The 13,869-nt window shown below is 39.2% G+C and overlaps 1 protein-coding gene across 3 annotated transcripts in view; it reads right to left on the reverse strand.

Annotated features, from left to right (window-relative positions):
- The window catches only part of WASHC3 (WASH complex subunit 3), a 45,945-nt gene extending 41,991 nt beyond the window's left edge, over positions 1-3,954 (reverse strand). For all 3 annotated transcript variants that reach the window (XR_004620762.1, XM_011220033.3, XM_002915457.4), the window contains exons 1-2: positions 3,818-3,954; positions 3,050-3,148 (exon numbers count right to left, since the gene is read on the reverse strand). Coding sequence is in view for 2 of the 3 variants with exons in the window: in XM_011220033.3 (XP_011218335.1) it covers positions 3,050-3,148; positions 3,818-3,868 (150 nt within the window). In the remaining variant the exon portion in view is untranslated. The remainder of the gene's footprint in view (positions 1-3,049; positions 3,149-3,817) is intronic.
- Positions 3,955-13,869: the final 9,915 nt, after the last annotated feature.

Here is a 13,869-nt window from a genome sequence, read left to right on the forward strand (position 1 = left end):
GCAGTGGTAGGGACAGAGGGAGGGAGGGAGAGAGAGAGAAACTCAGACTCTGTGCTGAGCAAGGAGCCTGATGTGGGGCTCGACCCCAGGATCTGGAGATCACAACCCAAGCCGAAGGCAGACACTTAACTGACTGAGCCACCCAGGCGTCCCAAGAACCTCTGCTTTTCAAAGATAATTCAGCATAATGAATACTTTTGAGTCTGTCCCCATGTAATTATTGCTATAACATACATAAATATATATATTTTTAGAGAGCCATGGTCACTTGACAAAAGTAAACCTGGCTTCATTTTTGGGCTGTTGAAGTTCATTTCTAAGATTTTTATGCCTCCTGCATTTTCCTTCTATAACTCCAAACCACTCAACACTGGCTCTATTGTCATATTGGTCTGGATAATTCTTTGTTGTAAGGGGCTTCCTATGCCCCTTGTAGGATATTTAGTAGAATCTCTGACCTCTACCCCACTAAAAACACCTCACCTCTAAATACCACCAAATCTCCCTTGGTTGAGAACCACTGCTTAAAGTGTAGATTACTATGGATATAAGCAACATGATCAATGATAGTAACTGTCCCCACCTCTAAAAGTTCTAACAGAAAGAGGAAATTGAAAGATAACAGTCTTTCCCATTCACAATTCTCTTATCTTTGTAAGGATTTAAAGCAAACCTGAAATATCTTGGTTTGGGATAATAAGGGAATTTGCAAGGTACCTGAAGTTTGCTAGATAAGCTGGAAATTTCTTGATTTATCACCCACCTATTTCTAAGGCAGTGCATTTTATTAAAGTGATAAAGAAGATGAAAGGAAGAAATATGGAGTTAATAGTTGAACATGGAAACAAAAATAAAATACTGTGGCTTTTCAGTTTGTAAAATATCCAGTTTGCATATCCAATTCTCTAAAAGAGAAACAAAATTTTAAAGTAATGAATCCCTTGGTATATCACACTGGGTTGAATATGTCTTATAAGCCAGAAAGGGAACCAATCAATGGTTTTATTAAGCTTCAACTGACACTTAAGCCCAGCAGTTGTAAAAGTTGTAAAAGCAGTTGTAAAAGTTGTAGCAGTACATATAGTTTTAAGCAAGATTATTTGGTTGAAGGTTAAGTCCAATGGTGGGCTTAAAAACTGGATGAAGATAAGCACTATAAATTTTTTTAGGTTTTATGATAATTCTCAGCATTTTTTCCTATTCTTAAAGAATTCAGAAAAAAGAAGCAGTTTGGAATATTTAAAAAATGATTAAAAACTCTGTATTCTAGGCATGTTACAAGTCTGAGTCAAAATAACACATGTGATTGCCCTGTTTATAGAATACCTTTGACTTTAAAATTCATTGTAAGGTTAAATTTTTGTTCAATTTTATCTGTAATATGCATAGAACTTGCATTGCACTTCTCACCCCATACTGCTTTAAATTTGCAGACCCAATGAACCACCATAAGATTTTTCTGATTAGGGCCAGAATAGAAATGCTTACTGGGGATTTGTGAAGGAAGGATTTTTGTAACTTGGGTCTGATTCAACTACTTTCCTTTCTCTGTCTTCTAACCTTTCTTCTTACCCTGGTTCCAGTCATTAGAAGAGTTACAAGTACCCTGGTATCCAGAAAGTTTTTAAAAAGTTAAATTCTTCACTTTTCTTTTTATTAGCTCTAAAACTAGTACTAGTGATGAAGAAAGAGCCCTAATCATTTGTTTCAAATTTACTTCCAGGTTGAGTTTAGCTGTGACTGAAGTTGTTACAGTTTGGGTTTGGTTCAAACCAGATTATGTGAAAAACAAAAAACAAAACAAAACAACAAAATCCAGGTTTTCTTTTTCCCCAGTTCACTTCCAATTTAAAAAATAACATCTGAGTTTCCTTTTTTGCTGATGGAGACACGGTCATTTTGGTTCTTGTTTCAAGCACCTAGCCTCTGGGCCTGTTAGGTGAAATGTATTGAACTGAGTCCCTCACTTTATCAATTATCATATCATATTTCACTTTCTTTTTTTTTTTTTTTAGTGAGAAGGCAGAAGAGATTTGGCCTAGAGTTTGCTAATTAGACAAAAATAACAGATGTTATACAAATGAAAATAGTTTTCCTGTCTCCATGCAATTTTTGTTAATAAGAATACATCTAACAAAAACCACTTGCTAAAGCTATATCTTATAAATAAAACCAAATGAAGTAAATACTGTTTTTACTGACTCACCTATGAATGATCTCATTTTATTCCCGTTTTCTCCTTTCTCAAACCCAATTTCAACCCATGATTCCATTTCTTCCCCATTCTTTTTTTTGGCTTTTTAAGAAAAAAACAGGGGTCCCTGAATCCGGTACCTAATCCTTAACTGGTCATTTGCTAAAAGTATTTTTATTATTTTCATAATGATATCTGATACTAAGTTATGTTTTGAGGCTACTTTCCCAGCCACCTTTTGGATCAAGGAATGTTAAATAATTTTTTTAAAAGATCTTTTTTTTTTCTTTCTTTCCTTCTTTCAGAGACAGAAAGAGAGAGTGAGAGAGAATGAGCAGGGGGAGGGGCAGAGGGAGAAACAAACTCCCCACTGAGCAGGGAGCCAGCCCAATGTGGGGCTCAATCCCAGAACCCCAGGACCATGAACCGAGGCAAAGGCAGACACTTAACCGAGTCACCTAGGCACCCCAATAATTTTAATATAAACTGAAAACAATGTATACTTAAAAATGTTAAGTCTTTGGGGTAAAAATGTAAATCTTTGGGGTAAAAGAAATTTCAAAGTAAAGAAATGTTTTCGACTGTGAAATCTTGGAATTCCTTTTGTTCTCTTTAGTCACATAAGCCTCAGTGAATTATCTCACAAAGGCCTCTAAAACCTAATTCAGCAGAGGTGGGATGCAAGACTGATGGTATAGAATCAAGAAGAATATAAGGTATATTAACACAATAATTGGATGACAAGAGGTGATGGTCCATGAACACATAGATTCTAATTCTTGTTTTACTCATTTGCCACCTTTAAAAGTGCAAGATGATTTCTAGGCTACTCATTAAGCCTGTATCCAGACCTACCTCCTCACAAACTGTAGAAAAGCGGTTGAGGAACTGTACAGTGTGCACCACAAACTGGTTTAGAAATGCCACCGTTCTCTTCTGTTGAATAGCTGGCACCTGTGTTATGTAAAAACAAACATGATTTGTACAGGACAAAGTACACCGTGCAAACCCTTTGACATCTATATCTATATCTATATCTATATAGATATATATAGATATAGATATAATATATACACACACACATACGCATATATCTTTATCTATCTATATATCCCTTTGACATATAATAACAGGGCATTTTGTTATGTTATAGGAGTTACTCGAAGTACTAGTAATAGTCACTAACTTGTTTCCCTAAACTGTGGGGGTGGGGCGTCCGATGATGACAGAAGTTGCAAAGTTTGAGAAAGGTCTTTGGATTCGCAAGTGTGAACTTGAGCAGGTAAAGGCAACACACAAACACACAAAAAACTTGGGGACTAAAGAAAAGAGGTGGGGTTAGATGTCGCAACCTGCCCCTCGTCGCCATCGCGTAACCCTGTGTGTAGAGCGACTTCTAAAGTGGGAAGCGAAGGCTGGGAAAGGCACACCACCCCCTTACACGCATCAGGAGGGACCCCTTTTTAAGGTGAACTGCGGGACTCTCCCCCACGAGAGCGGGACCAGAGAGGCCCGGGGCAAGGGACAGAGTTGGATACGGAGAGACGGGGTGTCCCTGGGAACCGAGGGTCCTTCCCCATCCTCCTCCCAGGTCGCCTAATTTCAACTCGGTCTTTTACAAACCTTGGTCAGGTCTATGCCTGACCCCATGAGAGGAAGCCCGTCCTCATCCATCTCCTCAGCGGGCGGGGGACCCAGGGCTCACCCACAAACCCCTCCCAGACCGGGCCCGCCCAACCCGGTAATAACGTCCAAACACCTCTCCTAGTCCCCGCCTCCGACGCCCTTTCCACCGGAAGGAAACGCCTCCGTTTTCCAATCACTCGGCTCCTCCCTTAGAACCCGCCTCTTTGCACGGCATTCTGGGATTGGTAGTTCAAGTCTGGATTGTGACGTCAGACGCAGAGGCGCGGGGTGGGTCGAGGCTGCGTTTTTAGCAGTCTTAAAAAGGGGGGCCAAAAAAAAAGGAAACACTGAGTCTGGTTGAGGTTATCCCTGCTTACGCCTCTCTGTTATATAAATAGCTAAGTCATTCATTAATAAAAAAATATATACATTTTAAAAATCCTAACTTTTGGTTACTCTCCTAGGTCCTGTGGGGAATTCGAAGATCGAACCTGTTGAACTGGAGAGGTTTATGTCCTGACAGAGGAGACAAAACTTGTTTCCTAAAGACTTTAAAATATGAAATAAAATGTCAAATGCTATAAGGGAGGCAAACGCCGATGGGAATGACGGCCACTTAGATCATCAAAAAGGTACAACAGAAAGACACCAGACAGAACTTTGCATCAGGGATTTGAAGGTCTTGGCTCGGATTTTGACTGTGCAGCTTAACACCAAAGGACCTAGGACAGCTACCAAACCAAAATTTGAACCCCTTGTATGTACCAACCAAGATGCTTAGTACTGAAAAGATGGAGAATAAGTCTCTGCCTTCAGAAAGCTTATCGTTTAGGGCAGATACATAGAGTCTAGAAGTGCCGCGACTGGACGGAGGTGCTAACAATACTGAGAAAGTTGTGCCATTCACACACATGGGTGTGTATATCCACATACATGCAAATATACCACAGAAAAAAGGTGCTCCTACATCTTCTGAGAAAACAACCAGTGAATGTAGGTTTTTAGCAGGTACTTGAGTTATACAGACAATTTGGGGTGAACTTTCCTACAAAGGCACAGAGGCATGGGGTGTATGGTATGTAGGGGAAATAAAGCTGCTTGATTCTGTTGAAGCAAAAAAGAAATCCCAGAAATGGAGAATGGTAGGAAGGGAGTCAGAAGTAGAACAGCTCGGGGCGCCTGGGTGGCACAGCGGTTGGGCGTCTGCCTTCGGCTCGGGGCGTGATCCCGGCGTTGCGGGATCAAGCCCCACATCAGGCTCCTCTGCTGTGAGCCTGCTTCTTCCTCTCCCACTCCCCCTGCTTGTGTTCCCTCTCTCACTGGCTGTCTCTATCTCTGTCAAATAAATAAAAAAAAACTTAAAAAAAAAAAAAAAGAAGTAGAACAGCTCATTAAGGTCCTTTTATGCCAGATTTGATACTATAGTCCGTGGTTCTCTAAAGTGTGATCCATGAACCACCTGTATCAATTATTTGGGAGTGGGCAGCACTACTTAAAATGCACATTCCAGGGATTAACCTTAAACAAGGACCTCTAGGGGTGAGCCTAGAAATCTGCGTTTTACACCCCCACCCCCCGCCATTATTCTAAACTGAAAGGTTAGTTTGTTCTGTAGGTGATGGGAGCCGTTAAAAATTCTGAACAGGAGAGTGGCATGATTCACTCTTTCATGACTTTCCTTTTACCTCTCTAGCCATTCATCTTTTGTCGGTCCCTTCTCATCTTCCCAACCTCTGGAGTTTCCCACATTTATATATCTAAGCCAGATCTCACATTGGAAGCCAGTGTAGCTGAAGCAGAGTGAGCAAGGTAGGGGAATTCAAGGAGATGAAAGTTATGTGGGGGACAGATCATGGAGAACTTTGTAGGCTATTGTAAGGACCTTGGCTTTCTGGGTAAGATGGAAAGCCATGGAAAGATTTCAAGCAGAAGCATGATGGGAGCCTTTAAACAGGGGAGTGGCACGATCAGAATTGTATTTGAGGGGGGCGCCTGGGTGGCACAGCGGTTGAGCGTCTGCCTTCGGCTCAGGGCGTGATCCCGGCGTTTTGGGATCGAGCCCCATCGGGCTCCTCAGCTATGAGCCTGCTTCTTCCTCTCCCGCTCCCCCTGCTTGTGTTCCCTCTCTCGCTGGCTGTCTCTATCTCTGTCTAATAAATAAATAAAAAATCTTTAAAAAAAAAAAAAAAAAAAGAATTGTATTTGAGGACAGTCATTCTATTTGGCGCAAAGTAATGCGAGGGACATGAGGGTGGCAGGCAAACCTGGAAAAGCTACACAGCTCTAACAGTCACCTTTTACTACATTCTCCTTTACATTTAAACACCCATCAAGTTGTATGTTTTCTAGCTCCCGCATAGCTTTTGAATCTATCTGTAACTCTCCATCTTTATGGCCACATCTCAAGTTCTAACATTTTCTGATGTTACTGCAATAGCTTCTTCCTGCCTCCCTCTTGTGTCCCTCCAACCTAAACACATTGTATCCATATAGTGACTGTTTACAAAGACAAATCTGATTACGTTACCCAGGATATAATTTTTTTTCTTGTTTCCCTCAGTTTAATGTGCTCACGAGGCCCTCTGTATGGATCTTACTCACCTCTCTAACCTCACTTCTCACTATCCTCTCCATTTAACCACCCTCAAAAGTCTTTAAATTCTTGAAACTGGGAATTGCTGTGGGGCTTAAACATATTGTGTCCTTTGCCTGGAACCATCTCCTTTGTTCCCTGACCACCCCTGCCTGCCTAACTCCCACTTATTCTTAGGCTGTCTCCTTTATCCTTGCTTTTCAAAGTTTGAATACAGTGTACTTGGATGTAATTTTCTTTGTATGTATCCTTGAAGTTTGCTGACCTTCTCAGATCTGTGGTTTGATGTTTTAAATCAAGTTTTGAAAGATTTCTTGGCCATTAATTTTTCAAAAAAAATTTTTTTCTGTCACATTTCTTCTTTTATTCTGCGACTCCAAGATACATGTATGTTAGATAGCTTGATACTGTCCACAGTTCACTGATGCTCTGCTTATTTTTTTCTCCCTGTGTTTCAGAGTAGATAATTCTTATCAAGCTACCTTAAGCTCACTGATACTTTGTTTTCTAGTGTTCAATTTATTATGAAACTACTCTTCCAATGAATTTTGATTTTAGATTTTTCAGTTCTAACATGTCCATTTTTAAGAGTTTCTATTTTTCTCCTAAAATCCCCTGCACCCTTCTTTCCCTATATATATACACACAAACACATTTCCCTGTATGCACATATATACACATATATATTTCCCTGTATGTGTATATACATATATACTATATAAATATATATACACACACACATATACTATATAAACATATATATACATTGTAAAATATATATATATATTATTCTTTTTTCTCTTTTAAGAGAGAGAGAGAGAGGAGGAAGGGGCTGAGGGAGAGGGAGAGAGAATCTCAAGCAGACTTCATGCCCAGCACAGAGCCCAATGCGAGGCTTGATTCACAACCCTGAGATCACGACCGGAACCGAAATCAAAGTCAGATGCTTAACCAACTGAGCCATCCAGGCACCCTTCCCTGTATATTTTTAAAAACAAATGTATAATTGTTACTTTCAAGTTCTTATCTAATGATTCCAATATCTGGTTCACCTATTGGGTCTGCTTCTATTGGTTTTTTTCTTGATTATGGGTTATATTTCCTCCATTTGGGAATGTTACACAACTTTAATTTTTTTCCTGGACATTGTAAAAGGAAAAAAAAAAAACGGACCAGTGAAAATCAAGTGAGGAACTGAGCCTTCAGATTCCTTCACAAATTGAGTTGAACTGGTGTTGGGCTATAGTTTTAGTTAGATTGAGTTCATTTGCAATTAGCCGAACTTCTGACCTCCTGCAAAGGACTGAGCTCTTGGATCTTGTCAATGTTTGAGTTGGAGGGGAATGGTCTATGGTGTCAGAACATTTTGGTTCATCTTTGTATTCAACTTAAGCAAGGCCCAGGAATTCAAGCCCATGAGAATGTGCAAGACTTCGAGTATTCTACTTACCAAAAGTATTTCCTCTACTGGTGCTTTCTTAGCAATCTTGGGGGTAGGATGTAGGCTTACCTGATTTATTTTTGTGATTGGGGTCTTTTCAGGCCCAAGCCTGTCCCACCAGCTTATACTGATGGCAAAAAACCTCAGCTGGTTTCTTCTCGACTCTGCAAAGTTCCCCAGAGTGTCACAGGCTTGTTCCTCCACCTCCTCATACCAAGACCAGACTCTTCTCCCTGAGTATGGTAATGCCACACCTCTCTACTCACTTATGTCCCTCTAGACGTAGACATCTCTATAGAATTTAGTTCCTTAGGGTCTTATTCCATCCACTGCTTTCCAACAACCCATGGAAAAGTATGATTTTTATTTTATCTGGTCACTTGTTATTTCCACAGATGTGAAAGGCTTTCTTCCATCTTTCTACATCCTAACTAGTAGCAGAAGTCTTATCATCCTATTCTTAGAGAAGCTTTCCCTGATCCACCAACACTGGACTAACTGTCCCTCTGAATAATATGCTTCCATAGCATTTTCTGCATTCCTTTATTTTAGCACATTTTATACTTGCCTGTTTGCCTGAATGCCCTACTAGACTATTGATTCAGGGCAGAGATTCTGACTGACTTAAAGTAAATCCTTAAGTATCTGTCGAATGACATTTGGGCCCAATGGCCCCTGTGCTTCCATATCTTACTTGATCTTCTGTGAATCTTTGATTTAGGCAGCACCCATAATTCTGGGTAAACCCATTCAATCAGCTACGCTTGAGCAGAGTTCCCAACTGGCCAGCTTAGCCTTTCTCTTCAGAGCCAGGAGAGGCTCCCAGTGAGAGGAAAAAATTTAAAAAAACCCAGACAGTTGCTTCATGGTTATGTGTGTTATCTGTAAGTAGCAGGCACGCATAGATACAGTACAGAATTAAAGAAACATGAACTTCTGAGTTGCCCAGTTGACAAATTTTTTTCAAAGTGGTTTGGTTTCTTAAAAAAAAAAAAAAAAGACAAAATGCTCGATGTGATTTCTAGTTAACAGAAAGAAGAGTGGCAGTTTTTCGCTGCCTCCTGGGATCCTTGATGATACTGTTTATCAGTCAACCATAGCTCCTGAAAGCAGTGCCATTCACAGTTTAGTAACTGAATTTCCAGGACTACTAAAAACAAAATATATCTAGAAGTCTTGGTCAACTGCCAGAAATCCTCTGAAGTATGTACTCCTTCCTCCAGGCTTTCATTGGAAATGATTTCCAGATTTCATTTACTGTAGTGAGTTTTGAAGGCAAAACAGATTGTAATGAATACTGATTTCAAAAGGCCGAGACAATATATATCACCCACATATATCCATTCAAGAAAAAATCTTACGAGTGTCTCGAGTTAACTTTGTTTTCATAGATTACTTAATTTTATAATAAATTCTTAGGTAGGCAAAACAATGAGAATTGGGTTCCTATGTTTCTTTTGCATTTCTTCCTGCTCTGCTTTGGGATGAACAGTTAGAGGGGTATGGTGTTTCTTCGTTAAGAGTGGGAAAATAAAATTAAATGTCCCCTATCCGTCCCCTCTGCCCTATCCCTTATGAGTGATACAAATTGTCTATTGGGACTTGGTTAAGTGAAGGAATTCTAGCCTACAGATTTCATTGGTGTTAATTCAATATCTCACCTACTTCTTTTAATTGTTCTGCCTCTTCAAACTTTCAGACTCAGAAAGTTGGGTTGTAGGCTTATATACTATATGCAGGACATTGGATTCTTCTCTGGGAAGTTGATGACTTTAAGTGGTTCAAAGATATTTAGTTAGGAGGTCCCCAGTAAAACAGGACATAGCCCAGTGATGATCCTGCTTTCCTTGAGGGGACTTGGGTGGGGGGGGGAAGCTCTCACTGTTGCATTTGTACCCACCAATTTTAATTTATGGAGGTGACTAAGTGATGACAGAGAGTAATGCTTTTGAGAGTTTATTACTTACACTTCCCAAGAGAAGGGGGCACACCATGCCACACAGGGCTACAGGGAAAACACCAGATTTTGGTAAGGAGGCAGAAAGAAGCAGGAGCTGGGGGAAGCTGTAGGCCAGAGTCTTTATTGGGATGTCTGTGGGAAAAGCAAGGTAGGGCCGGGGAAGCAGTTTGAAGACAGGCTAGTGTGAATGATTGTGGTGAGCTTTAAGACACAGGAGCTGTCCCTAACTGTCTGTACCTAGCCCTGAGTTGAAATAGGACAGGGGAAATATTGGCTTGGTGTATGAAGTTAGATAAGGAAGTGCCAGAGCTTCAAGAATACAGAAAATAAAAAAAATATGTAGTTAATATAATTAACCCTGTGATGAATGGATGTTAAAAAGACAAATACAGAATCTAAGAAAACAGTGAGAATACTTACCTTTCAGTATGTGGATTTTAGGTAATAGTTTCAGCAAGGCATCTCATTCCTGAGTCTAGAGTCTCATTCAATATCTGAAGTGATCAGAGGGGAAGGAGCAGCCGCCTGGCTATGCAAGCTAGGGGGAGGGTGTTTGGAAGGGGGCGTGTCTAATTACTACTCATCCACACTCTCAATCAACCTCTTTAGTAACCCCTGAAGCACTGCACTCGCCTTCAGAGGAACTGATGCCCCAAGAAATCAAAGTGTCTTAACTTTCCTGCCTTAGAAAATGATGCCATTTCTCTTCTTTCAATCCTTACAACACTCCTTGCTTTCATTACTCATTGATACCTAGCCCATGCTACCATTATCGTTTTGTGACCATGTGATACTGCCAATCTCTGTAATTTCTTTGAGATCAGAGGCCAGTTTCCATTTCTTTATATTATCTTAATCTTAAGAGCCATGCACACGTTAGTTAACATCTGCTTATTTTTAAGTTAAGAATTTATTTATTTATTATAAAAGTGAAATATTTATCATGGAAAACTTAAAGAAAAAAGCATAGGAGGGAAAAATGTCACCCACAGTCACTCTTCTTAGAAGTAACCGTTATAATTTTGTATTGCCAAGGTCTTTTATCTTGAATTTACTAAGTCAGATTTTTCCTCATTGGTTGGGGGTGTAAATGAGTAGGCCTCAATCATGAGTGTTTGTTTAGCTTTGTACACCTTTTATAACACTCTGTCCTCTTCATAGAATAACCCTCTCCATTTATTAAAAAAAAAAAAAAAAGCAGATGATGCCACTATCAGCTGCTTCTAATTAACCTCCTCTGGCTGTTTCAGTAAATGACTCAGCACCTGGACTTATTAAAGGGGTCAGGTTATTTTGAATCACAACCACATAAAATCACTTAACACTACTGTGGAAGTTCAACATCAACATTTCTTCCTGCAGCCTTGTTTCTAGAATCCAAAATGATCATGTTAGAACCTTTGCAATAATCCTTTAAAAAATGACTGGGCCAGAAGGTATGAGCCAGTCAGTCTAGGAAAGTGGTCCCCAATATTTTCCAGTATGAGAAGCACTTTTTAATAGGAAAAAATTTTGAGGAACCCCAGATGATTGTGGCTGGACATTTAATGTCCATTGAGTGAATATATACCCACTATTGAGGATTTAAAATAGGAATATTAAATGGAAATGGGTGAACTATATTGGGAAATCCACCTTAAAATCCCAAATTTTCATTCAAAATAGCATTTCCCTTCCTTTTATTTTCCAGGCTAGGTTCTATTAGTTTTCCTATAATAGATCCTACCTTAGAAAGTCTTGCCTCTTATATATCACGTAAGCAGGAATTATTATTCTGGCTTTTATTTGAACTCCAGGGCCAAACCTGGGGGGTCACACTGTAGATATCAAAATGACAAGCACGCCTAGATGTATCTGGGACCTTTTTAACTCTCTCAAGATTTCTGAATGAGATCTTCAAAAGCCACTCTTGCCGAATTGGAGAAGGGTTCATTGGCAGGCTCATTCCTCCCACTACCTGTTAATGGTGTTTTGGGGGAGGAAGAAGCCGTTGGCAAAACACCTGAAGTTAACATCTGTTAGAATTGTGTGGGCAAGTTTGATTTTTGGGGCTGTTTATATTATCTCAAGAACCTAGGAGGTCATGGCTTCAAAGGTAAAAGAGGATTCTGATAGTGGTAACATGAATATAATATTGAGAAACCATTGCAGTAACCATACTCTTCCATTTGCCATCAACACACTGGGAAGCAATGACCCAGGGTTTTATGAAGATGATATACACTTGTGAACATATCTTAGTTATTGTGGCAGGTAGGTGGAATGACAGGGAAAAGGAAAGAAAATTTAGAATTACTCCATGGACTTGGGGTCTAATGCATTTGTGGGTAAGTCCAGGATGGGGTGAGACCTCTGAAGCAGCTATACATATGACCAGGTCCTGTACTTGCTCAAAATAAAATGCCAGGAAAATCTTACTAGAGTTCTATACATTTCAAGTGAGGGATACTTCCACAGACTTCTCCTAGATGCAGGCAACTGGGAGAGAAATGCCATATTAGCTGTTCACAACAGCTTGGGGCATTAGTGTCCAACTCTCATGAGAAATCAGCTCTATGTAATATTTGGCAAAGTATTTTAAATTCCAGAGTCTAAGCCTTAATAAAAAAAAAAAAACCACATTTTTTTGTGGTTTGAAAACCAAATGAGCTATTATACAATAATTACTATAAAATATACCTGAGTTATTTTATCTGCAATGAGCACCTAGATTTCATTAGTACTAGTGGAGGAAAGAACTAGCAATTAACCAAAGAAACATTAAGAAAAGATGGTAGGGAGAAATTCTTTAAAAAATTACTTCTATTGGTCTGGTTTAAACTAATGTCCACTAACAAAGTCATTTCTTACAGTCATAGTCTAAGTGAAAATAAATCAAAATGAACTAATTTGTTTAGACATTGTCCACCTTCTTTATCACTGTGGCATAATTTATGACTAGTTGCCTCTGGCTTAGAGGTTGGTTGTCTGGGTCTTACTTCCTTTATCCACTGTCTCAAAAATAGAGATTTCCTAAAACAGCATTAGAAATCTCTTGAGATGGTTGCAGAGATTAACTGTAATTTTGGCCAGAGTCTAATCTTGTCTGGATTTGGCTCAGTAATAGGACAACAGCTGTGTTTATAAGAAAGATCAAAGTTTTGTGTTTAATCACCATTAGAAGCAAAGATACCAGCAGCATTTATTGTCTTTTACTATAAAGGAAGGAAACAGGCACTCAACTCAATCTAGCACTAAAAATGTAGTCGGTAAAAATGCTTATTTCATACATCTTTAAATCTATTGGGTTACTCAAATTGTTTGCAAAGGCTGAGAAACCTGGTGGCCTCTCCTTTTACTTACCATTGTTCATATGGATTTTATAAACTTGCATAAGTGTTACAAGTCCCAAGGTAAGAGTATTCTGTTAAAAATTAGTTGAGAAGGCAAATAGCAATATAACAAACACCTAAGTTAAACAGAAATAACCCGATCCAAAGAAATTTCCAGGCAAATGTAACTTGATCTTACATACAGGCAACAATTGTTTTTACCGAGGTAGTTCACAGCTGAAAAGGTCAGAAAGGAGAGTCAGTGCTTTTGATTTCCCATGAAGTCTGTATCCATGCATGCAAAAGAAATTGGTTATGTTGAATCTGAGTAATGGATATGTCATCGAATGTGTATTTGTTTTTCCTTTTGTGAAATGAGATCTTCAAAGCTGATATCCTAATTATTTTGTTGTGTTACTGTGCTTAGTTAACAAATGGTTGCTATAAAGTCATGTTAATAACAACGAAAGAAAACTTCTACCTATATTTTAAAAGCCATATTTCTTTAAACGTATAATTAGAAACAAATGTTAGCTGTTTTGAAATTCTTTCCCAATGCCTGTTAAAATAAATGTTTTTGAATCAGCAAGGTGTTAGATTAAAGAAACAGAGTGTTCTCTCCTGTCCCTGTTACTGAGCACACCGACAACTTGATAAAGATCTATTGGAACAGAATGTTGCTTCTGAGGACTTGACTATGCTCTCGTGAGGAATATGTGGAAATGGACCGTCATAATGGTGATT

Source organism: Ailuropoda melanoleuca, chromosome 15 (assembly GCF_002007445.2).
Source record: "Ailuropoda melanoleuca isolate Jingjing chromosome 15, ASM200744v2, whole genome shotgun sequence".
NCBI classification, from domain to species: domain Eukaryota; kingdom Metazoa; phylum Chordata; class Mammalia; order Carnivora; family Ursidae; genus Ailuropoda; species Ailuropoda melanoleuca.